This window comes from Myxine glutinosa, chromosome 10, assembly GCF_964187855.1.
Source record: "Myxine glutinosa chromosome 10, kmMyxGlut1.1, whole genome shotgun sequence".
NCBI classification, from domain to species: domain Eukaryota; kingdom Metazoa; phylum Chordata; class Myxini; order Myxiniformes; family Myxinidae; genus Myxine; species Myxine glutinosa.
The window spans coordinates 135,325,014-135,351,647 of NC_136270.1; the positions used below are offsets into that span (position 1 = coordinate 135,325,014).

Below are 26,634 nucleotides of genomic sequence, written 5' to 3' on the forward strand. Positions count from 1 at the left end.
CAGTATCTGCTCTATTCACGGTGCTTAAGTTAATCCTTCAAATCATTTAAAAACAACCCAACGTTGACGAAGCATGGCATACGAGGCCCGTTCAAAAGGTTCACGGAACGACGTACTCTCAAAGGTCTGAGGCCAAAATGTTTGTTTTTTTCCCCCCTTACACAACGGAAACAACAACTGGATAGGTAGGGCCGAGGCCTACGCTTACGTTTCGCTCCTGCATCTGCCACCGTTCATGATTATCAAAGTAGGCTTTACCCTGTTCACGATAAGGTAGAAATCAGTGAGGTGTATACGAAGAGATAAAAGGATGGCATTGACTTCGAGACGGTACGTGATAGTTGGCTGCGGCTGGCTGATGCCACGTTTTTTTTTTTTTCCTAAGTGCCATGGATGCTGATGGACATAATAAAGGTATCGGCTGATCTCTCATCGTAATATTACCCGATGGAAATGAACTGTTTCTTTGTTTGTCATTTCCTGTGCAATAATGTCAAATTGATAAGTCAGACATCCTTTTCTATTGACAGCTGCGCTCCTTTTCAATGGCATCGTCTATTGATATGCATGTTCTTCTTTCATATAATTTTACACATGCACAATCAGTATTTCAACTCTTGCAGACATTGGAAAGGAAGTTGACTCACAGGCCAACTCTCTGGCTCAATCACAGGCCGACGCACAGGCGATGTAATTGTGAGTAGCATTTTTGCACAAGTGAAAATTGAAAATACACGTTTTTGGTATGTGGCTATGTTATTTAGTGTTTGTTTTGTCTCTAACAATATAAAATACAAAGTCAGGAGGTGACACTTTATACACAGTGTAAGTTGGATTCTACAAAGTGTCACCTTTTTCTTGATTTTGTTCACACAAATCCAACCCACACCATATAGTCTCATAAAAAATGGCCAGAGTGGTGCTATGCCGATTCCTATTACGAATCCATTCATTTTTCAAAAGTATATCGTAGCGTTGTCATTTAAGTAGATTGCAATAAATACGTTGTTCATATACGCACTCTTCATTCTCATCTTTCTTCCTAACTCTTACTCGGACAAGCAAATCCCCTATGCCATCCATAATGGTACACTCTATCCATACACCACATCCTCCCTTCCGTGGATGTTCCACGGGTTTCGGCTAGTCTATATAATAATAGCGTAAGGACTCGACTTTGTTATCCCTTTTACGCCGCACCCAGTGACCCGATGCCCACGGCACTAATGGATTTACGATCTACAAACCGCGCTCTTTGTTTATCACGTACAGCCATACTCGAAAAATCTGAATTAACCAACGTTGGGGCCCAAAATCATCCGATTAACTGCCCATACGACGCCATCTTACGACGCCATCTTATTGGCGTCTGCTGGGTGAAGGCGAAGCAAGCCGTCCGCTGATTGGACAGGCGAAGGCGACAGCAAGCCGTCCACTGAGTGGACAATCCCAGAGTGGTGCTATGCCGATTCCTATTACGAATCCATTCATTTTTCAAAAGTATATCGTAGCGTTGTCATTTAAGTAGATTGCAATAAATACGTTGTTCATATACGCACTCTTCATTCTCATCTTTCTTCCTAACTCTTACTCGGGCAAGGAAATCCCCTTTGCCATCCATAATGGTACACTCTATCCATACACCACATCCTCCCTGCCGTGGATGTTCCACGGGTTTCGGCTAGTAGTAACTAAACACACCGTGGGTTTTCTCCATTTCAGTTTAGTGTTAAACAGCAGGAGCGACTGTTTCAAAAGGTAATCAAATGTGTTTGTGGTTTATAATTTTTTTTACTTCTCGTAGGGAGTGCTCCCACCAAAACGGCTCGATAAGACGTTTATAAACGTCAACACGGCGTTTGTTCAATGAGGAAAAACCCCTTGGGGAGATGGGATATTATACGTAAGTATGAATATTGTTTTGTAATAACATCAATATTATGCTATTATATTTAGTGTTGTTGTTACATTTATTATTAGAAGCAGCCTTGGAAAACGCCACGATAAAGCTATCTTAACAGGGATATACACCTCAATACGCAACCCCCTTTGTGGGGCAGACCCCTTAGGGTGGTGGGATGGGGGTGGGGGAGGGGAGTTAAATCGCTACAATTTCCATCGTATGACCCTTAATCTCCCTGTCAAGTTTGGTTGCGATTGGATAAGTAACGACCGACAATCGCAGTCAAAAATCGTCAGACAGACAGACACTAAATTGTGTATTTTAGTATAATGGGATTCTATATGGTATGCAGAACTTGTGATTCTGTGGTGTAGCCCATTTTACTTCTCAGCGGCTCAGTGAGTGTGTGTTTGTGTAAGTGTGTATATATGTATACATGTATATGTGCGTGTGTGTGTGTCTCTCTGTATCTCTATGTTTCTCTTTCTTTCTCTCTTTCTTTCTCTGTCTTTCTTTCTCTCTTTTTCTCTCTCTTTTTCTCTCTTTTTCTCTCTTTTTCTCTCTTTTTCTAGCTTTTCCTCTCTTTTTCTCTCTATTTCTCTCTTTATCTCTCTTTTTCTCTCTTTCTTTCTCTCTATTTCTCTCTCTTTCTCTCTATTTCTCTCTTTATCTCTCTTTTTCTCTCTTTCTTTCTCTCTATTTCTCTCTCTTTCTCTCTTTTTCTCTCTTTCTTTCTCTCTATTTCTCTCTCTTTCTCTCTTTCTCTCTTTTTCTCTCTTTCTTTCTCTCTATTTCTCTCTTTATCTCTCTTTTTCTCTCTTTTTCTCTCTTTCTTTCTCTCTATTTCTCTCTTTATCTCTCTTTTTCTCTCTTTCTTTCTCTCTATTTCTCTCTTTTTCTCTCTTTCTCTCTCTTTCTTTCTCTCTATTTCTCTCTATTTCTCTCTTTTTCTCTCTTTTTCTCTCTTTCTCTCTCTTTCTTTCTCTCTTTTTCTCTCTTTTTCTCTCTTTCTCTCTTTCTCTCTCTTGCTTTCTCTCTTTTTCTCTCTTTCTATCTCTTTTTCTCTTTCTCTCTTTCTCTCTTTCTCTCTTTATCTCTCTTTTTCTCTCTTTCTTTCTCTCTGTTTCTCTCTTTTTCTCTCTTTCTATCTCTTTTTCTCTTTCTCTCTATTTCTCTCTTTCTTTCTCTCTGTTTCTCTCTTTCTCTCTCTTTCTCTCTTTTTCTCTCTTTCTTTCTCTCTATTTCTCTCTTTATCTCTCTTTTTCTCTCTCTCTTTCTCTCTCTTTCTCTCTTTTTCTCTCTTTCTATCTCTTTCTCTCTTTCTCTCTCTTGCTTTCTCTCTTTTTCTCTCTTTCTATCTCTTTTTCTCTTTCTCTCTTTCTCTCTTTCTCTCTTTATCTCTCTTTTTCTCTCTTTCTTTCTCTCTGTTTCTCTCTTTCTCTCTTTTTCTCTCTTTCTTTCTCTCTATTTCTCTCTTTCTTTCTCTCTGTTTCTCTCTGTTTCTCTCTTTTTCTCTCTTTCTTTCTATTTCTCTCTTTATCTCTCTTTTTCTCTCTCTCTTTCTCTCTTTTTCTCTCTTTCTTTCTCTCTTTTTCTCTCTTTCTTTCTCTCTTTTTCTCTCTTTTTCTCTCTTTTTCTCTCTTTCTTTCTCTCTATTTCTCTCTTTATCTCTCTTTCTTTCTCTCTCTTTCTCTCTTTCTCTCTCTTTCTTTCTCTCTATTTCTCTCTCTATTTCTCTCTTTCTCTCTCTTTCTTTCTCTCCTTTTCTCTCTTTATCTCTCTTTTTCTCTCTCTCTTTCTCTCTATTTCTCTCTCTTTTTCTCTTTTTCTCTCTTTCTTTCTCTCTATTTCTCTCTTTCTCTCTCTTTCTTTCTCTCTATTTCTCTCTTTTTCTCTCTTTTTCTCTGCTTTTCTCTCTTTTTCTCTCTTTTTCTCTCTTTCTATCTCTGTCTATCTCTTTCTATCTCTTTCTATCTCTGTCTATCTCTGTCTATCTCTTTCTATATCTCTCTCTCTCTCTCTCTCACACACACACACACACACACACACACACACACACAGCCGCTGAGAAATAAATTAAGAGATGTCGTTGACGTATTGATCAAGTGAGAGCTGATTGGTTACTCCTTCCAATGAATGAATGAATCAATGAAAATGGTTTATAGGAAGCATGCCTGGCAGCGAATGGCTGAATCGCACATGCATGGGTAAGAGACGTGAAATGGGTCTTGATATCTATCTATAATTCCAGTAATCTCTGTCTGTCTGTCTGTACGTTTGTTTGTTTGTCTGTGACCGCTGTTTCTCGACAACCACGGGTCCGATATACTTTTAACTTGCCAGGTATATTGCTGGGGACCCGAGGATGTGCCTTTTCAAGGTTTCATATTAATCGGACAATTACTTACCGAGCTATGTCCAAAAAACGATTCAACCAATCAGAGAGCAGCGAACGATCGCGTGTGCCGAACGTGGCGGACACACTCTGCCTCGGATGGCACATTTGAGAGCGTATTCATTTATTTCACGTTTGCAAACTATGTTGGCGTTAAACTATGTTTTACAACTAATAAAAACGAATTTGCGATTCATTCGCTTTCCTGCGCGTTTGTGTACGCGATGGCGATTTCTTTACCAAACTCCGGAAGCCGTTCGCTTTGGACCGAACCATTGCATGTAAATAGAGGGGGGGGATTGTCACCACTCGCAAGCCGTTCGCTTTGGACCAAACCATTTCATGTAAATAGAGGGGGGGGGGGATATAATTTTAGATATAGATATAGTACGGGCATGCCCTAGTATGTATAAAGGTGGGCGCGATTCGGAAAATTTTAAGTCCGCTTACCGCTTATCCGCTCCGCCAGCCCGTGTAGTCCGATTCGCTTATCCGCTTCAGCGGCCGAAAATCTTAGTCCGCTTATCCGCTTATCCGCTTATCCGCTTCGATTCGATTTTTTAAAAGCGCTTCGACGTTTTTAAAGCGATTTTTGACGTTTCTAAAGGGAATTTAATGCTTTTTAAGCCTAAATAGCCATTTCTAACTACTACAAAGACAAACAAAGCTTTTAAGATCAAAAATATACATTTTTATTGAAATAAAATTTATTCAAAATGTTGTTGTTGTTGTTGACCGCCGGGTTGTGGATGTCGCTGTGCTGGGACTGCTGGTTTGCGTCGCTCGTGTGCCTGTCCCTGGCACTGCCGCTGGGCTGGAGAGTCAGAAATCTCTCCAACCTGACGTTATTGCCGCTCTAGCGTCCAATAAAATATTCAGTTTTCACTTATTATTCACTTAAATAAATATTCACAATTCTAGAGTAACGGCTCAGGCTAACAGCTGATTTGGCGAATCGCGATGCGCTTTAATTTTTCGGTAGTCCGCTTACGCTTATCCGCTTCGGTTTCCGGGGGTTGTTCCGATTCGCTTATCCGCTTCGAAAACGTTAGTCCGCTGCAGCGGATAAGCGGATAAGCGGACTTTCGAAGCGGACCGCCCACCTTTGAATTATTTATGTGAACAATTTATATACATATTTATTAAATATGTATATAAATTGTTCACATTGCACGTTAATTTCCCAGGATGCTATTCGATGACTGGTGAAGGCGAAACTGTTTGCTTTCACTTTAACACTCACAAAGCGAGAAGAGTTGTCATTACGGAGCGTCTTGGCATTCCCAAAAGCCTCCAATGCTGGATTTGCCTGGATGATTTGATCCTCCAGAGATCCCTGTGAAACACATTGAATGAGATTAAAGCATTGGTAACTTAACAAATGATAACTCACCGGTAGGAAGTGAATTGTGTTACGACAGAGCACAGGTGTGTTAACTCACCCCTGCTTTTTGCAATTGCTGTAAAAACAAACAAAAGGCAAAACATTTTTGTTAAACGTTTCAATACAGGGTGGTGTATTCCGTGTCCGAGTACCGTCATCGTGTCCGTAAACGGTGAATATTGTGTGTGATACCATTTGAGCCGTGTCCTGTACACCGAACGCTCGAGGAACTCACCTTGGATTTGGGGTAGTCACCAAGAGCTGCCACCGTCGCAAAGTACTGAATGACACGTTTCGTGTTCACCGTTTTACCGGCACCGGATTCTCCACTACGATGGGATTTCAAACGGTAAATGGAATAAAGATTTGTACTGACCATCTGATCTTACAAATGGAAGCACCTTCAGGTATCCGTGCTAACCCGTGCCGTTTATCGGTCGGTCGTGTCGACAATGATTTTGGAAGGCGCATAACAGAATGCAATAATATTCTTGGCATAAATGATCAATGAGTAAAACATTCATGTGATTATAAATATATATAACTGGAGGGATGCGATCGGAGATCGTTCAAGGTTCCTGGTATCGTGGTATAGGAAACTTGTTGCACTTGAAATTCAAACATAAATAATGAAAACGAACATATTTTTTCCAAAGGGTTCATTATACCATTTAAATTCAATAATTGAAAATTGAAAAATATATAAATAATAAAAAATTGTAAAAAAATTAAACAATTGAAAATTAATAAAATTAAAAATTAAATAATTGAAAATTAGGGGGAAAATGTAAACTGAAAAATGAAATTTTTTTTTGCAATAATTAGAATTTTAGATCATTGAAAAATTAAACAATTGAAAAAATAAAATAATTGTAAATTGGAAAAAATTAAACAATTGAAATTTGGAAAAAAAAGGAAATAATTGAAAAAATAAGTACTTTTTAAATTAAATAATGGAAAAAGTATTCTCCAAAAGAAAGACACCACGGACACCAAGAAAAACACTTTTGGGCTCCCTTCAGGAACCACAATCCTTACTATAATTCACGGCTAGTGTGTGTGTGGGGGTATGCGTATGTTTGTCATGCCACTCCTCCGATAGTTATTGGCAGATTACATCGAGACTTGCTACATAGCATCAACGTGACCCCAATTTGGGGGGGGGGGGGGGGTGGGAGATGCGGGGGATGGAAATTGTCAATGTAAATATGTATCGTGTAGTGCCGCTCCAGGTGGGAGAGGGTATTACAAGTCCTACACCTTTACAGTACAGTATTCCTTTCTCCACGTTTTCCAGTGCAGAGGTGTTTTGAATTATTCAGTCAGAGGTGTTGTGAATTATGCAGCCAGAGGTGTTGTGAATTATGCAGCCAGGGGTATTTTGAATAATGCGGCCAGAGGTATTTTGAATTATGCGGCCAGAGGTATTTTGAATTATGCGGCCAGAGGTATTTTGAATTATGCAGCCAGGGGTATTTTGAATAATGCGGCCAGAGGTATTTTGAATTATGCGGCCAGAGGTATTTTGAATTATGCGGCCAGAGGTATTTTGAATTATGCAGCCAGAGGTGTTTTGAATTATGCGGCCAGAGGTATTTTGAATTATGCAGCCAGAGGTATTTTTAATTATGCAGCCAGGGGTATTTTGAATTACGCAGCCAGGGGTATTTTGAATTATGCAGCCAGAGGTATTTTGAATTATGCAGCCAGAGGTGTTTTGAATTTTTCAGTCAGAGGTGTTGTGAATTATGCAGCCAGAGGTGTTGTGAATTATGCAGCCAGAGGTGTTTTGAATTATGCAGCCAGAGGTATTTTGAATTATGCGGCCAGAGGTATTTTGAATTATGCAGCCAGAGCTATTTTGAATTATGCAGCCAGAGGTATTTTGAATTATGCAGCCAGATGTATTTTTAATTACGCAGCCAGAGGTATTTTGAATTACGCAGCCAGGGGTATTTTGAATTATGCAGCCAGAGGTATTTTTAATTATGCAGCCAGAGGTATTTTGAATTATGCGGCCAGAGGTATTTTGAATTATGCAGCCAGAGGTGTTTTGAATTATGCAGCCAGAGGTATTTTGAATTACGCAGCCAGAGGTATTTTGAATTACGCAGCCAGAGGTATTTTGAATTATGCAGCCAGAGGTATTTTGAATTATGCGGCCAGAGGTATTTTGAATTATGCAGCCAGAGGTATTTTGAATTACGCAGCCAGAGGTATTTTGAATTACGCAGCCAGGGGTATTTTGAATTATGCAGCCAGAGGTATTTTGAATTATGCAGCCAGAGGTATTTTGAATTATGCGGCCAGAGGTATTTTGAATTATGTGGCCAGAGGTATTTTGAATTATGCAGCCAGAGGTATTTTTAATTATGCAGCCAGAGGTATTTTGAATTACGCAGCCAGGGGTATTTTGAATTATGCAGCAAGAGGTATTTTGAATTATGCAGCCAGAGGTGTTTTGAATTTTTCAGTCAGAGGTGTTGTGAATTATGCAGCCAGAGGTGTTGTGAATTATGCAGCCAGAGGTGTTTTGAATTATGCAGCCAGAGGTATTTTGAATTATGCGGCCAGAGGTATTTTGAATTATGCAGCCAGAGGTATTTTGAATTATGCAGCGAGAGGTATTTTTAATTATGCAGCCAGAGGTATTTTGAATTACGCAGCCAGAGGTATTTTGAATTACGCAGCCAGGGGTATTTTGAATTATGCAGCCAGAGGTATTTTGAATTATGCAGCCAGAGGTATTTTGAATTATGCGGCCAGAGGTATTTTGAATTATGTGGCCAGAGGTATTTTGAATTATGCAGCCAGAGGTATTTTTAATTATGCAGCCAGAGGTATTTTGAATTACGCAGCCAGGGGTATTTTGAATTATGCAGCCAGAGGTATTTTGAATTATGCAGCCAGGGGTGTTGTGAATTATGCAGCCAGAGGTGTTTTGAATTATGCAGCCAGAGGTATTTTGAATTATGCGGCCAGAGGTATTTTGAATTATGCAGCCAGAGGTATTTTGAATTATGCAGCCAGAGGTATTTTTAATTATGCAGCCAGAGGTATTTTGAATTACGCAGCCAGAGGTATTTTGAATTACGCAGCCAGCGGTATTTTGAATTACGCAGCCAGAGGTATTTTTAATTATGCAGCCAGAGGTATTTTGAATTATGCGGCCAGAGGTATTTTGAATTATGCAGCCAGAGGTGTTTTGAATTATGCAGCCAGAGGTATTTTGAATTACGCAGCCAGAGGTATTTTGAATTACGCAGCCAGAGGTATTTTGAATTATGCAGCCAGAGGTATTTTGAATTATGCAGCCAGATTATAGTAGATCAGATTTGAATTATGCGGCCAGTAGATTATAGTAGAATTATGCGGCCAATCTATAATTGAGATTATAGTAGATCTCAGAACTAGTACGAACGAACTCACGCTCTGTTGAGGTATATGGATTATAGTATAATCAGCATTTGAACGAACGAACTCTCACCTTGCTGGGGTATATAGATTATAGTAGATCTGAACATTTGAACAAACTTCAAACTGAACATTTGAACATTTGACTTCCGTTTCCGGTCTTGCTGGCGAGGGTTCGTTTATTCGCAGCTCTACACGCTCTCCATCGAAATCGAAGTTAAGTAATTGTTCCCATTTGTATTTTCGTTATAACTGTATTTATTTTATGGTGTATGTACGTATATTGTCCCGACGAAGATTTTCGGTGCAAATCTTTCATACCTGTATTGAAAATCGTGTTAATTCGTGTCGTGTCTTGAGGCCTTGTACAGTGTACACTGTACACTGTACAACCTTGAGGCTTTGTTTTTCTCTCAGCGGTCCGTCGTTTGTGATCCAATAAACTCGTTCTCTGTTTTCCCAGTCTTTTCACCCCATAGCCTACTTCCTTATGTAAATCTCAACTCAAAAAAACAAAAAAAAAAAGACATTACCTTCTCTGTGCTCATTCGTTTATTCATTCTTATTCGTTCGTTCGTTCTTCGACCACGTGTTTCTCCCCCATTTCCCCAGATAGATTGTCAAATTTCAACTCGTTATTTTATCGTTCATGCGACATTGTTTGATTATAGTTAGTTTTGGTTTGAATTTCCTGTAACTCGTAATTAATTAATCGTGTTCTGCTCCTCGTGTGCGGCCTTGTAGTTGTACCCCCGTCGGTGTTTTGTTAACTTAAGCGTGTTTTGCTTGGCTCTTAGTTTTTTCCCTTCTACCCCGAACATAATACTCTGTCTAACGTTCTAAATCCCCCCCCCCCCCCCCAAAAAACAAACAAAAAAAACATTTATTTTCCTTTCTCCACATGTACTGTTGTCTCATCCCGTATTTTCTGTCCAGGTGTGCTGTTCGCCCCGCCCCCATTATCTCCCTGCCATCCACCGTTTGCCCTGTTCACGTGACTCGTGGTGGTCCCCCTAGGCTCTCCCCCCGTTGGTATTTTGTGCATATAAGATTGTTCACAGTTCTGTTTAAATATTATTTAAATATGTTTAACCTTTCCCCTTCTGTGTTTTATTCAGTGGTATATTACAACACGCTGTTTTTCTTCCTATTTAAAAGGCTTTTCTCAATTTCCTCTCCAACTCATTCCACTTCAAAAAAAAGAAATTCAATATCTCATACGTCTCCCTCACTACATGGTCTAAATTCACATTCATTCCATCCCTCCTCCATCGTTCTGAATCGGATTGCTAACTTGAAAATCACAACAAACCCAATTTGTTATCAATGTTCGTCTTTCATCAATCATCCACTTTCTAAACTCCCCTCTTGCCCCTCCCATCCAAATCCCCCCCTTGCACCTACACTCCTAAACTCCCCCCTTGCCCCTCCACTCTTAAACTCCCCCCTTGCCCCTCCACTCCTGAACTCCCCCCTTGCCCTTCCCCTCCTATACTCCCCCCTTGCCCCTCCCCTCCAAATCCCCCCCCTTGCCCCTCCACTCCTGAACTCCCCCCTTGCCCTTCCCCTCCTAAACTCCCCCCTTGCCCCCCCTCCAAATCCCCCCCCTTGCCCCTACACTCCTAAACTCCCCCCTTGCCCCTCCACTTCTAAACTTCCCCTTTGCCCCTCCCCTCCTAAACTCCCCCCTCACTCCTCCCCTTCAAAACACCCCCCCAACCCCTCCCATTCAATTCTCCCCCCATACCATTCCTCTCCAATTCTCCCTCCTCCCCCCTCCTCCTCCAAGCTGCCTCCTCCCCACTTCGTCTCCCTTCTATCTCATACCTCCACCCCCCCAAACCTTCTACTTTCCTCTGCCCCCCCTCAAACAACCCCTAACTGTGCCTCATCCCTTCACCATCAAACCTTTCATCCTCCTCATCCTTCCCTTTCTTGGAACTCTTCTGCAATATCTGACACACTATCAACTGCTCTCCCTACCTCCCCCTCTCATCCTTCACCTTACCCTACTCCTCCCCTCCCCTGTCCTGTACCCGATGCTCCCCCTCTCTCTTCATTAACGGTATGGACCTCAAACATCTGGGGCCTTCGCTCAAACCTGACTGATCTCTCCATACAGGTTGCTTCTGACAATCCAGACTTGATCTGCTTAACAGAGACTTTCCTCCTTCAAGATGTCTCTGATTCCTTAATATCTCTTCCTGGTTACTCCCTCCTCCGGTATGATAGACCTGAGCCTCGGCCTGGTGGTGGGGTGGCTATCTTTATCAAAAACTCTCTTCCTCACTCTCCTTGCACTGCCCTCTTTCCTCCTCACCCCCAGGAGTACCTCTGGCTACGGCTTCCTCTCCGCTCCCACCTTTTGTTCATATGTGTTCTGTACTGTCCCCCAAACAGTGATGACTCCATCTACATTTCACTGTCTGACAACATGGACCAACTTCTATCCACTCATCCCAACTCTCTCTTCCTCATATGTGGTGACTTCAACTGTCATCGTGCCACCTGGTTGGGTGTGGGTTCCTCTCTCACCAGTCATGGCACCTCAGCAAAGGACTTCTGTGACTCACTGGGATTGACACAATCTGTCAATTTCCCGACCCAGATCTCAGCCAATGGAGTACCTTCTCTTCTAGACTTGGTTATGACAAACTTCCCTGCTAATGTCTGCTGCTCTTCTTCTGCTCCAATCGGTTCTTCTGATCATGTGCTTGTCAAAGTGGACATCTCTCTGGCCATTCTCAGAGAGCCTCCTCAGCATCGACGAGTCTGGCATTTCACTCAGGCCGACTGGGACGGTCTTCAAGCAGCCATCAATCGTCTGGATTGGTCTCCCATCTCCACTGCCTCTGACATAAATTCTTCCTGGGAATACTTCCAAAGCAAACTGATCTCTCTCATGCACAGATTTATCCCATCTCGCCTTCAGTTGTCTTACCCTTCCTCCCATCCATGGTACACTGAATCTTGTGGTGAGGCAGTTGCCCTGAAACAACTTGCCTTTGCCTCTTGGAAGGTTAATCCAACTGAAGGAAATCTCAGTTCCTTCCACCAAGCTCGGAACAAGTGTGTGTCTACCCTCAGGAGTGCCAGGAAGCACTATCTCTCCTCACTCAAGAATGAACTCTCAAACCTGTCTCCTTCCTCCAAATCCTGGTGGCGTCTGGTAAAATCCGTTTCTGGTGTTTGTTCCCCCTCCATCCCCTCCCTTACCTCAAATGGCCACACAGTTGACATCGCACGTGACAATGCCGAATGCCTCAACTCTGTGTTTGCCTCAAAATCCTTAGTCCCAAACCCATCTCTCTCTGTTCCCACCTTTCCCAGTCGAACCCAACTGCTCCTGGACTCTGTGTCCTTCTCTCCTGACAAGGTGGAGGAGGTTTTGTCAAACCTCGACTCTGATTCTGCAACTGGACCAGACGGCATCAGCCCACGGGTCCTAAAATCCTGCTCTGCCGCTCTATCTCACCCTCTCTCTGTTCTTTTCACCCTATCTTTTGCTCAAGGTCATCTGCCAGCATCCTGGAAATCAGCTAACATTACCGCTTTACACAAAAAAGGTGCAAAAACAGATACTTGCAACTACAGACCAATCAGCCTGCTCCCAATTATCAGCAAAGTCATGGAATCAATCATTGCTTCGGATATGAAATCTTTCCTCTTCTCCAATGGCTTGATCTCTGATCATCAATTTGGTTTCAGACCAGGTCACTCTACTCTGGACATGCTGCTTCTGCTGTCTCAACAATGGATGGAGGTCCTCAATGCCAAACAGGAAATCAGAGCTGTCTCCCTTGACATATCACGTGCCTTCGATACGGTCTGGCACCCAGCTCTGCTCACCAAACTCTCCTCCTTTGGTATCCATGGAAATCTCCATGCATGGCTTGCGGACTTCCTCTCTGGTCGTAGTCAACGTGTGGCCCTGAATGGATTTCTCTCATCTCCCCTTCCTGTTCAGGTTGGAGTTCCCCAAGGCAGTGTGCTGGGCCCTGTGCTTTTTCTGGTCTTTATCAATGATCTCTCCGACTCTCTGGAAAATCCTCTCTATCTCTTTGCTGATGACTCCACTCTCTGCCGCTCCATTCCTCTTCCCTCAGATCGGCAGTCTGCAGCCTCCTCACTCTCTGAAGACCTGGACACAATCACAGACTGGTCAAACAAGTGGAACATGTCTTTCAATCCTGACAAATCTCACTCTCTTACTATGTCTCTCTGAAAAGATCGACTGGACAACCCTCCCATCTACTTTCTCAACAATCCTCTCCAAGAAGTTCTGTCGCTCAAGCTTTTGGGTCTCACTATCTGCCATGATCTTTCTTGGGAAAACCACATTTCCAAGCTGGCCTCCAAAGCCAGTCGCCGACTGGGCATCCTCCGTCGTGCGAAGTCCTTCCTCGGCACACCTGAGCTCCTCACCACATACAAGGCTTTCATCCGCAGCTCAATGGAATACAGTTCTCCCCTATGGGCTGGTGCTCCTGCCTCACACCTGGCTCGGCTTCACGCTGTTGAATCCAAAGCTTTCAAAATCATTGGAATCTCCCGCGATGAAGCTATCTCTGAGGGCCTTTCACTCACTCACCGCAGGCAGGTAGGTGGTCTTTCTGTCTTCTACCGACTCCTCTCCGGCCTTGCTCCCCCAGCTCTCTCTGTGCTCTGTCCCCCAAATATTCCTACAGGTCGCATAAGATCTGCCAGCAACCCTCTGATGGTTAAACTGCCGAAATCTCGGCTCTCTGCTCACCTTCACTCTTTCATTCCTCTTTTCTCCCGCCTCTGGAACAAACTCCCACACTCCCTTCAATCCCACTCCTCCCTCCAGGTCTTTAAAACAGCTGTTCACCACCATCTCTTATCTTCCCCCATCCAAAACCTTGATCTTTTCTACCCCCACTAATTCACCCCAGATCCACCTTGTTTGAAATTCCAACTTCTTTCCTGGAAGTCCTGGCAGTGTCCATATGTTTATACCTCTCCCACCTCCCCCCCCCCCCCCTTCACATGCCTCCCCCCAAAGCCCTCTCCCTCCCACAGATCTCTCGATGTCTCCATGTCTCTCGGTCCCTGCTCTCAAATGTTGTGTTTGTGTCCTTCCCCCTCTCTCCCCATCTTGTCTACCGCTCCCGATGTTATTTGTTTTATGTGTCTGTTTGTCTTTCTGTGTGATTAATGTTCTCTCTTTCACGAGCCTCGATCTTGTATACAAAAAAAAGAAAAAAAAAAGAAGAGGTATTTTGAATTATGCAGCCAGAGGTGTTTTGAATTATGCAGCCAGAGGTATTTTGAATTATGCAGCGAGAGGTGTTGTGAATTATGCAGCCAGGGGTGTTGTGAATTATGCAGCCAGAGGTGTTGTGAATTATGCAGCCAGAGGTGTTGTGAATTATGCAGCCAGAGGAGTTGTGAATTATGCAGCCAGAGGAGTTGTGAATTATGCAGCCAGAGGTGTTGTGAATTATGCAGCCAGAGGTGTTGTGAATTATGCAGCCAGAGGTGTTGTGAATTATGCAGCCAGAGGAGTTGTGAATTATGCAGCCAGAGGTGTTTTGAATTACGCAGCCAGAGGTATTTTGAATTATGCAGCCAGAGGTATTTTGAATTATGCAGCCAGAGGTATTTTGAATTATGCAGCCAGAGGTATTTTTAATTATGCAGCCAGGGGTATTTTGAATTATGCAGCCAGAGGTATTTTGAAATAATGCAGCCAGAGGTGTTTTGAATTACACGTTTGAACTAGAACGCCACTGAGTAGAGCGCATACTCCCGACGTGGGTTTAGTTGGAATAATACGTTTTGTTTAACATCCCCTCTCCCCAAAACAATAAATGAAAAAGAAAGTAGGCCCTAACTGTCAGAGAATTTATTTTGATATATCTCGGAATTAGAGGAGAAAAACATCATTTAAGAATAAGAATAAAAGCTTTAATGCAGTAAAACAGAAAAAATCTTTCCCAAAAAAATCTCCAAAAAAAATTCCTGGATCCGGAATAATATCCTGAGCTTCACCAAAAACTAATCAATTCTTCCTTATCCCAAGGGCAATCATCCCACCAACTTTCATCCAAATCCGTTCAGAACTTTTCCAGATATCTTGTTCACAAACACATGAACACACGAACATATGAACACACGAGCATACACACACACGGACGGACACGATCGAATGCGTTATTCTCTGGCGGGAGTAATAAACCTGATAATCGCAGAGCCAGAACCAGAATTATTTATTTGCTCTGGGAAGCCCATGCGAGGTTTCTTCTTCTTCAGCCTCTCACAATGCTGGGTGAATATGCGATCTTTCAAAAAAAAAAGTCGGAATTTTGCCAAATCTGTTTTATTCGTTTGTTAATATACCTCAGCCATTGACAAATCTGGAACTAAGTCTTTATAAGTTCATCAAATACTGACACTGCGAATGACATTCGCTGAGCTAAATGTTGATATCTCTTCTGAGGTAAAAAAAAAAAAAAAAAAAAAAAACTTTTAAAGCATTATACGTATCAAACGATGCATTTTATGAAACGGAGAAACCTACTACACACTTTGGTGGTTTTAAAATGACAGAATATGTCTTTATTAGAAAAAAAAATGAACATTGAAGACGATGCTGCTAAAAAAATACACCGCTCTAACCCATAACCACGAGTTTAAAATACATTTACAACAAATGTGAAAACTTTTCATATCACAATGTTAAATATAGAATATATAGAAGATAATGTTAAAAAAAAATGAGCCCCATCTTCCAATGGTAAAAAAATCCTTCAAAAAATTCCTGGATCGGGAATAATATCCTGAGCTTCACCAAAAACGAATCAATTCTTCCTTATCCCAAGGGCAATCATCCCACAAACTTTCATCCAAATCCGTTCAGAACTTTTCCAGATATCTTGTTCACAAACACACGAACACACACACACACACACACACACACGGACACGAGTGAATGCATTACTCCCTGGCGGGAGTAATAACAAAGCACCCAGGCTGCTCCCATCAGGAACTTGGTGCTTCTAATATTATATATTCATTCAGGGAAAGGAAAATTGTAAATAACTGTTGCTTGCTGATGGTGAGATGAGACATGTAAAGCTTTCAAGAAAGAGAACTCACGTGATCAGCATTGATTGGTTATCCCGATCTGCAAGAAACACAATGGTTTGGTCAAGATAACAGTGGCGAAGGTGTGTCGTGAAGACCTTTTATTTACCGGTCGTTCTTTTCGGTGCTTTCTTGGTGTAAACCATTTTTCAATCGAAGGGAACTGATTTCTTTAAAACTTCAATCGTACAATGTCATTATTCTCAATATGTCACATTGCACTCAACGATTCCTTTCAATTGTTCCTGTCATTGTGAAAGGAAACCGAAGGCACATTGCAAAATACTCCATGATTCTTCAAATTAGGCCATGTTCTTTCAAAAAATGATGCAGCCATTTCACTTGACTCTTCGCTCTCTCTCTCCTCTGTATGGTTAGTAGGTCACTTCTCTATCCGTTTGATTTTAGGTGTCAGATGGATGTATGCATGAAGTGATTGAAGTGTGATCACTCACTGTGCACAGCATGTCGTGGTGTGGATGTCCACATGTCATGGTGTGGGTGTCCACATGTCGTGGTGTGGATCTCCATATGTCAAGGTGTGGATGTCCACATGTCATGGTGTGGATGTCCACATGTTGTGCTGTGGATGTCCACATGTCGTGGTGTGGATGTCCACAAGGAGTCAATTACTGCACAACATGTCGTGGTGTGGATGTCCACAAGGAGTCACTCACTGCACAACATGTCGTGGTGTCGATGTCCACAAGGAGTCACTCACTGCACAACATGTCGTCGTGTGGATGTCCACAAGGAGTCACTCACTGCACAACATGTCATGACATGGATGTCCACATGTCATGGTGTGGATGTCCATATGTCATGGTGTGGATGTCCACATGTCATGGTGTGGATGTCCACATGTCGTGGTGTGGATGTCCACAAGGAGTCACTCACTGCACAACATGTCGTGGTGTGGATGTCCACATGTCATGGTGTGGATGCCCACATGTCGTGGTGTGGATGTCCACAAGGAGTCACTCACTGCACAACATGTCGTGGTGTGGATGTCCACATGTCATGGTGTGGATGTCCACATGTTGTGCTGTGGATGTCCATATGTCATGGTGTCGATGTCCACATGTTGTGCTGTGGATGTCCATATGTCATGGTGTGGATGTCCATATGTCATGGTGTTGATGTCCACATTTCGTGGTGTGGATGTCCACAAGGAGTCACTCACTGCACAACATGTCGTGGCGTGGATGTCCACATGTTGTGGTGTGGATGTCCACATCTTGTGGTGTGGATGTCCATATGTCACGGCGTGGATGTCCATATGTCGTGGTGTGGATGTCCACATCTTGTGGTGTGGATGTCCATATGTCACGGCATGGATGTCCATATGTCATGGTGTCGATGTCCACATGTCGTGGTTTGGATGTCCATATGTCACGGCGTTGATGTCCATATGTCATGGTGTCGATGTCCACATGTCGTGGTGTGGATGTTCATATGTCATGGTGTGGATATCCATATGTGATGGAGTGGATGTCCATATGTCATGTGTGGATGTCCATATGTCGTGGTGTGGATGTCCACATGTCGTGGTGTGGATGTCCATATGTCTGGTGTGGATGTCCACGAGGAGTCACTCACTGCGCAGCATGTCGTGGTACGCATTGTCACTGATGGAGAAGACATGAGGAGGAGCCTCAGAGCGCCTCTTGCCCTTGTATGCAGCAATCACCTCCGTATTGTACACGGGAAGCCACTTGTACGGGTTCACAGTCACACAGAATAGCCCAGAGTATGTCTGCAAGGAAAGAGTGTTGCGAAAACTACTTTAAACAAGAACAAGTCAGGAGACGACGATGGTTCACGAGCGAGCGGTATTCAATGACAAAGGACGGACTACTTTGAAATGGCTGTCCTTTGTGACCTTTAAAAGTCAAAACCGACATTGAAAATATATACATAGGAATGTATTATCTGTCATGAGACTAGTTAGCTACACAATACCGAAAATTCGGTTCGATTCGGACAACTTTGAAAATTTGACCTTTGTGACCTTGTAATGTCAAAACGAAGGTTACTGACCTTGAAATGAGATAGAAAATAATGAATAATCAGTTATGAGGTTAGTTAGCTACACAATACCAAAAATTCGGTTCGATTCCGACAACTTTGAAACTTTGACCTTTGTGACCTTCAAAGGTCAAAGGGTCGAGGATTCTGAAATTTGTCGGAAAACTTGTATTTCATGATGTCTGTGATAATATAAGATCATGTACGACATTTCACCCTATCAGGAAGCGAACAATGTAATAAAACCATCAAAAATCGCCTTTTCTAAATTTTGTGACCTTGTGACCTTGACCTTGGGGTGAAAATGAAAAATCGAGCTCCGTGGGGCTAGACACACGACATTGGCCTAACCAAATATCGAAACCCCTGTCAGATTCCACCAAACCCCTCGGAGAAGATGTAGCTTGAACTCGATTACCCCCTAAAAAGACATCTTTTTCGTGCGTGGCTCCGCCCACAATGGGCGCAATACGCCCACTCTCGGCAGGACACAACTAGATCATGATATCAACCTCCCACCCAAGTTTCATCAATATCGGATGATATCATCGGGTAGTTATGCTGCGGACAGACAGACAGACAGACAGAGACAGACACACAACCATGACGAATATAGTGGTCACGATAACTCGTGAACCAAAAACAATCTTTCCCAGAACCGCTGAACAGAATGATGTGGAACGTCACACATATGATCGACTAGCCATGTGCAATGTAGTTTGAATTTTTTTTGGATATTCACCTTTAATGCAACTTGGCCTTAATGTGTACAAGAGTGGTTGTTCCACGAGCCTCAACTATGCACACAAATTTTTGGTTCACGAGTTATTAAGTGACCACTATATTCGTCATGGTTGTGTGTCTGTCTCTGTCTGTCTGTCTGTCTGTCTGTCCGCAGCATAACTACCCGATGATATCATCCGATCTTGATGAAACTTGGGTGGGAGGTTGATATCATGATCTAGTTGTGTCCTGCCTAGAGTGGGCGTATTGCGCCCATTGTGGGCGGAGCCACGCCCGAAAAAGATGTCTTTTTAGGGGGTAATCAAGTTCAAGCTACATCTTCTCCTGAGGGGGTTGGGGGAATCTGACAGGGGTTTCTGTATTTGGTTAGGCCAATGTCACGTGTTTAGCCCCACGGAGCTCGATTTTTCATTTTCGCCCCAAGGTCAAGGTCACAAGGTCACGAAATTTAGAAAAGTCGATTTTTGATGGTTTTATTACATTGTTCGCTTCCTGATCGGGTGAAATGTCGTACATGATCTTATATTATCACATAGATCATGAAATACAAGTTTTCCAACAACTTTCAGAATCTTCGACCTTTGACCTTTGAAGGTCACAAATGTCAAAGTTTCAAAGTTGTCGGAATCGAACCGAATTTTCAGTATTGTGTCGCTGACTAACCTCATAACATTGCTCATTGAGCATTGTCATTGAATACCGCTCGCTCGTGAACCATCGTCGTCTCCTGACTTGTTTTCATTTTCAATCCAATATGGCTGCCAGACCACATGACTGATCACATCATAAATGTAATTATTCCCTCATATGGGGTATATTTAGTTTGATCAGATATATTTAGCTTCAGATTTTTTGGATAAGGATTTTGATTCGACCACTTATGGCTGGAATACTACTTCATTGATTATGTCATCATTATCACCACATATACCCCATGTGCAGTTGATGATATATGCCAAGTTTCAATTTTTTTGTTTTGGCGGTTTCAGCGAAGATGTCCAATTTTTTTTTCCTTAAATCCAATATGACTGCCATACCATGTGACCTATGATGTCAGAGTTAGCAATAAAATAGTCTCCATGGGGAGTCCCTCCCATGTTTAAAGTTTTGCATTGATCAGTCAAGCAGTTGCAGACATAATTTTTTTTAAAGCAAAACATATATAGACACGGCACACACACACACACACACACACACACACACACACACACACACACACACACACACACACACACACACACACACACACACACACACACACTGCAATAGTCTCACAACCCTTTCAGGGCGGTACTTATGATGCAATACTCCAGAGTCCACATTGTGAAAAGTCCATTTGCATCAAAAATCATCACAAAACTTCGCTAAACATTGAGCATCTTCACGACTTTTATAATGTGATACAAAAGTGGTTTTCCATTTCATCAAAGTTGTAATAAGACTCCTGAAAGATTTCCTAATGCAGTAAGTAGTGTGCGTGCATGCAAGTACAAGTGCCACAGTATCATGTCTGAAGTTTTCACCCTGTCTATCTGTCTGTCTGATTGTCATGATAAAAAGTTGTGGTCAGCATGACCTTGTCATGTCACTTGTCAAGTCCACATATGGTCACTATGGTCACTGGTCACTGGTCACCAAGTGACATATGGTCACTTGTCAAGTCAGCATGATAAAAAAAAGTTGTGGACGGATTCAGACAAAATGCTGTGGAAAGGTTGGGTGTCTGACAAGGATGAAATTGATTAGATTTTATTGAATATCCGGACCCGGATGCGAATACGAGAATTATTTAAGTGATTCCTCACCATTGAGAGATCGGCCAAAAACGATGTGTCGCATGATTCAAAAATGTTGTGGACAAGCTATGACAAAACTAGGTGGATGAGTTGGTCGGTGACAAGAACAAGCTGATTAGATTTTGGTTCTGGTCCGGATCCAGATCGGTCCTATTCGTTGGATACATGTGTGTTTCATGTGTGTTTCTGTTTTTATGTGTTAGCTCTTACACGAGCCTCGACTTTGTTTACAAAAAAACCTCCGTTAATCCACCCCAATTCCACCTTTTTCAAATTCTGTTCTTTCCTGAAATCCCCTGTAGCGTCCATCTTGTTTATCCCGTGTGCCCCGCCCCAGCCCTCTCCCTTCTACAGATCTCCCGATGCTATGTACTCTACTGTTGTTGTGCTTCCCTCTCTCTCTACCTCTTGTCTCCCGCTCCCTTTATTATATGTTTTTATGTGTTTCTGTTTATGTTTTTATGTGTTTTATGTGTTAGCTCTTACACGAGCCTCGACTTTGTATGCACACAAAAGAAAATGGCGGAGGTATGCGCTCCACCGAGTGCCATTCTAATTTAACCTGGAATGAAAGTGCTTTCAAAAATGTTTGTGGTTCTATATTTCCACAATGCTTCACTACTGATACTATACATTGCACGTGGTCTCGTAAATATCCCTGAGATTGTCAACTGATGGAAAACTGGAGTTTCGCCAATTCTTGAAAAAATATCAACATATTATGATCTAAATTCACCTTGCTGTCGAAGATTTGAGCTTGTATTGAGATGTATTTTTCACATGTACCGTAGGTTTTAAGAAATATCTTCATCAGTCTTCAAGCTGAGGTTAATTAAACAAATTATACGAGTCGAGAACGAGAAACACCCGCTCTCGACCAAAGAGTAATACTTCCTTGTTTCTGGCAGGGGTCAGTGAAGGACTTGCACTCCGCCAGATGTATAATGCAAAATTGCAAGTCGTCTCCACAGCTGATCCAGTACCAGCACCATCGGGTGCACATTTATGGAGGGAATTTGCGTCGTATCCCAACGTCGTACCCCAATTCTCAACGTCTAAAACCTTGTGGGCCACACCCCAAGTACAACCACCAAATCTCAACTCGTTCCGCCCAGAGGTTTAGGAGTGCGTACAAGTCACGCAAACAAACTTATTGAGTATTATGTATATACCAGTAAAACTCCCGTCAAAAATGACGGCTTGGAACAGCTTATTCAACGGTGCAGCCTCGTGAACGTGCCAAAGTCTGAAGCCTCGGCCTAGTGCCACGTGTGCTTATATCTACCTTCTTTATTTATTATTGTAATACATTTGTGTTTGCAACACAGTATACGGTGAATTGGAGGGTTGGACACTCGCCAGGACTCACCTCGGAGTTGTCTAGCCTGGGTTTGAATCCTGAACAAGATATAAACTGTCATCCTGGGGTTTCGCGTGCGGGTGCGATTCATCAACGTGTCCCAGAAGACACGTCAGTCGGACAGACATTCAACTGGCTGTCCCGTAGGCTGCCATTGTTTGGTGCACCTTAAAGATGCCACGGTGTTCTTTGCGAACAGAAGGCAAGCTATCTCCAGGATCCTGAACAAATTACAAATTCCTGCCCAAATCACATTCTGTTGAGTATCCTCCGTCGGAGTAGCGACCCACGTCCCGGATTGGTTCTAGTCTAGAAACATTTCTGAATTACCTGTGATATTACCTGTGATAAGCCCCAGAGCTTTGTAAAGAGCCTGGGTATCTACGTATTAATTATTATTATAAAGTTAACTGGATTCTCAAGGTTAGTCGTAAAAAAAACATAAGAAAAGGATTTTTTGATACTTCGCGTTTGTACTCACGTAAATCATCCAGGAGCTGTAGCGTGTCCGCAGGTTGGACAACACGGACGCCTCGTTCAGGTGCGTCAACATGGCCATGTCCTCGATCTTGTCGAACTTCGGGGGATTCATCTGTTGGATGTCATCCTCCTTGACGACCTTCGTCTGTGTGGGTGCAGACAGAGAACGGTTAAGATTCAGACCTGGAGTCGTCTCTCGAATGGCCACAAGTGTTTGGAAGTGCAGAGAAGTCCACATTGGGATTCCCAATGACCTGCCCTAAGTGCAAGACAAGTCCACATTTGGATTCCCAATGACCTGCTCTAAGTGCAAGACAAGTCCACATTTGGATTCCCAATGACCTGCCCTAAGTGCAAGACAAGTCCACATTTGGATTCCCAATGACCTGCCCTAAGTGCAAGACAAGTCCACATTTGGATTCCCAATGACCTGCTCTGAGTGCAAGACAAGTCCACATTTGGATTCCCAATGACCTGATCTAAATGCAAGACAAGTCCACATTTGGATTCCCAAAGACCTGCTCTAAGTGCAAGAGAACCCACATTTGGATTTCCATTGACCTGCTATAAGTGCAAGACAAGTCCACATTTGGATTCCCAATGACCTGCTCTGAGTGCAAGACAAGTCCACATTTGGATTCCAAATGACCTGCTCTAAGTGCAAGACAGGTCCACATTTGGATTCCCAATGACCTGCTCTAAGTGCAAGACAAGTCCACATTTGGATTCCCAATGACCTGCTCTGAGTGCAAGACAAGTCCACATTTGGATTCCCAATGACCTGCTCTAAGTGCAAGACAAGTCCACATTTGGATTCCCAATGACCTGCTCTAAGTGCAAGACAAGTCCACATTTGGATTCCCAATGACCTGCTCTAAGTGCAAGACAAGTCCACATTTGGATTCCCAATGACCTGCTCTAAGTGCAAGACAAGTCCACATTTGGATTCCCAATGACCTGCTATAAGTGCAAGACAAGTCCACATTTGGATTCCCAATGACCTGCTATAAGTGCAAGACAAGTCCACATTTGGATTCCCAATGACCTGCTCTAAGTGCAAGACAAGTCCACATTTGGATTCCCAATGACCTGCTCTGAGTGCAAGACAAGTCCACATTTGGATTCCCAATGACCTGCTCTAAGTGCAAGACAAGTCCACATTTGGATTCCCAATGACCTGCTCTAAGTGCAAGACAAGTCCACATTTGGATTCCCAATGACCTGCTATAAGTGCAAGACAAGTCCACATTTGGATTCCCAATGACCTGCTATAAGTGCAAGACAAGTCCACATTTGGATTCCCAATGACCTGCTCTAAGTGCAAGACAAGTCCACATTTGGATTCCCAATGACCTGCTCTAAGTGCAAGACAAGTCCACATTTGGATTCCCAATGACCTGCTCTAAGTGCAAGACAAGTCCACATTTGGATTCCCAATGACCTGCTATAAGTGCAAGACAAGTCCACATTTGGATTCCCAATGACCTGCTATAAGTGCAAGACAAGTCCACATTTGGATTCCCAATGACCTGCTCTAAGTGCAAGACAAGTCCACATTTGGATTCCCAATGACCTGCTCTAAGTGCAAGACAAGTCCACATTTGGATTCCCAATGACCTGCTCTAAGTGCAAGACAAGTCCACATTTGGATTCCCATTGACCTGCTCAAAAAACGTTTGAAGAACATTTACTCAATTTTCAATTCTTCATTCGCAATACTAAAGACTTCAAAATACAAAACGAGTTTCTTGAAGAAAGGAAAAAGTGTTGTTGTCATTTTCCCCCAGTGTTGTCATTGATGTCTCGTCAATAATGAAATGAACAATATTTCAAATGATTAAATTTACAATAATTAATAATGGCAGAACAACTTTACAGGAGAAGGGAATTCTTCATAATGGAATTCCAAGGAAAATTGACGTTTGGTGACAAAAAAATGAACGAAAAACAGGTGTCGGGACGGAACGCGAAGAGCAACATGAAAAGCATTCAGGGAATAAAGGAATTCTGTTGATTGTGGAATGACCGTGTTTGTGTCGGCGTTGGTTGGGTACACCTGTGTGAGGATCTCACGTTTCCATCTGCGGTTTCCACGGTAACGTTGGTACCAGATACCTCCTTGATCTCCACCGGTAAATAAGCTTCCTTATCGTCAGGGATCCAACAGCGCTTCTTACCTGCACAGGTCGGGATCATACCGTTTACAATATTGTCCTGATTTGCAGAATTCGCCAACACGACGTCACGTGCTCGACGTGACGTGAGGGGTTTGCACCTGCCAACAGGTAGGACCTACCATCAAAAGCAGTGGTCTGGGCGATCATGAGCTCCTGCTCACTCTTGCGCAGGAACGGGGCCGCCTCGCCGAACTCGGACATGTCCAGCATCTTGATCGGTGTTCGTTAGTCCAACTCTGGGAGAGAATCCTACAAAACAAACAGGAGAACATCGACTAAATGAGCAGAAGGTTTAAAAATGGCTCCAGGTAACAACAATCTGCTCGTGTACGTGATGCCGTAATCTGCAGGTGCAGGTGCACCAACCTGAAGCTGCAACAAGCACAATGAGGTGCTCCAGGGATTCCTTCCTTTAAATGGTCCAACAATACCGACAACAATGTCAACTATTCCCTGCGAACAGAAATAGCGTTTACAGAGCCCGATCTCCATTACAATAGATTGGTTCATGTAACACGATCGAGGCCGGGATAGCGGCACCTGTAAATGCGCGGCGGGACCTGTAAATGCGCGGCGGGACCTGTAAATGCGCGGCGGGACCTGTAAATGCGTGGCGGGACCTGTAAATGTGCGGCGCGACCTGTAAATGCGCGGCGGGACCTGTAAATGTGCGGCAGGACCTGTAAATGTGCGGCGGGACCTGTAAATGCGCGGCGGGACCTGTAAATGCGCGGCGGGACCTGTAAATGCGCGGCGGGACCTGTAAATGCGCGGCGGGACCTGTAAATGCGCGGCGGCACCTGTAAATGCGCGGCGGGACCTGTAAATGCGCGGCGGGTCCTGTAAATGCGCGGCGGGACCTGTAAATGCGCAGCGGGACCTGTAAATGCGCGGCGGCACCTGTAAATGCGCGGCGGGACCTGTAAATGCGCGGCGGCACCTGTAAATGCGCGGCGGGACCTGTAAATGCGCGGCGAGACCTGTAAATGCGCGGCGGCACCTGTAAATGCGCGGCGGCACCTGTAAATGCGCGGCGGGACCTGTAAATGCGCGGCGGGACCTGTAAATGCGCGGCGGGACCTGTAAATGCGCGGCGGGACCTGTAAATGCGCGGCGGCACCTGTAAATACGCGGCGGGACCTGTAAATGCGCGGCGGGACCTGTAAATGCGCGGCGGGACCTGTAAATGCGCGGCGGGACCTGTAAATGCGCGGCGGGACCTGTAAATGCGCGGCGGGACCTGTAAATGCGCGGCGGGACCTGTAAATGCGCGGCGGCACCTGTAAATACGCGGCGGGACCTGTAAATGCGCGGCGGGACCTGTAAATGCGCGGCGGGACCTGGAAATGTGCGGCGGGACCTGGAAATGTGCGGCGGGACCTGTAAATACGCGGCGGGACCTGGAAATGTGCGGCGGGACCTGGAAATGTGCGGCGGGACCTGTAAATACGCGGCGGGACCTGGAAATGTGCGGCGGGACCTGGAAATGTGCGGCGGGACCTGGAAATGTGCGGCGGGACCTGTAAATGCGCGGCGGACCTGGAAATGCGCGGCGGGACCTGTAAATGCGCGGCGGGACCTGGAAATGTGCGGCGGGACATGTAAATGCGCGGCGGGACCTGTAAATGCGCGGCGGGACCTGTAAATGCGCGGCGGGACCTGTAAATGCGCGGCGGCACCTGTAAATACGCGGCGGGACCTGTAAATGCGCGGCGGGACCTGTAAATGCGCGGCGGGACCTGGAAATGTGCGGCGGGACCTGGAAATGTGCGGCGGGACCTGTAAATACGCGGCGGGACCTGGAAATGTGCGGCGGGACCTGGAAATGTGCGGCGGAACCTGT

At 43.8% G+C, this 26,634-nt stretch overlaps 1 protein-coding gene across 2 annotated transcripts in view; it reads right to left on the reverse strand.

Moving 5' to 3' along the window:
* LOC137433742 (myosin-7) overlaps positions 1–25,284 on the reverse strand; it is an 82,284-nt gene extending 57,000 nt beyond the window's left edge. For both annotated transcript variants that reach the window (XM_068126017.2, XM_068126016.2), the window contains exons 1-9: positions 25,158–25,284; positions 24,911–25,040; positions 24,688–24,791; positions 22,616–22,759; positions 17,806–17,962; positions 16,219–16,246; positions 5,918–6,011; positions 5,741–5,758; positions 5,542–5,634 (exon numbers count right to left, since the gene is read on the reverse strand). In XM_068126017.2, the coding sequence (XP_067982118.2) occupies positions 5,542–5,634; positions 5,741–5,758; positions 5,918–6,011; positions 16,219–16,246; positions 17,806–17,962; positions 22,616–22,759; positions 24,688–24,791; positions 24,911–25,001 (729 nt within the window). In that variant the 5' untranslated portion in view covers positions 25,002–25,040; positions 25,158–25,284. The remainder of the gene's footprint in view (positions 1–5,541; positions 5,635–5,740; positions 5,759–5,917; positions 6,012–16,218; positions 16,247–17,805; positions 17,963–22,615; positions 22,760–24,687; positions 24,792–24,910; positions 25,041–25,157) is intronic.
* Positions 25,285–26,634: the final 1,350 nt, after the last annotated feature.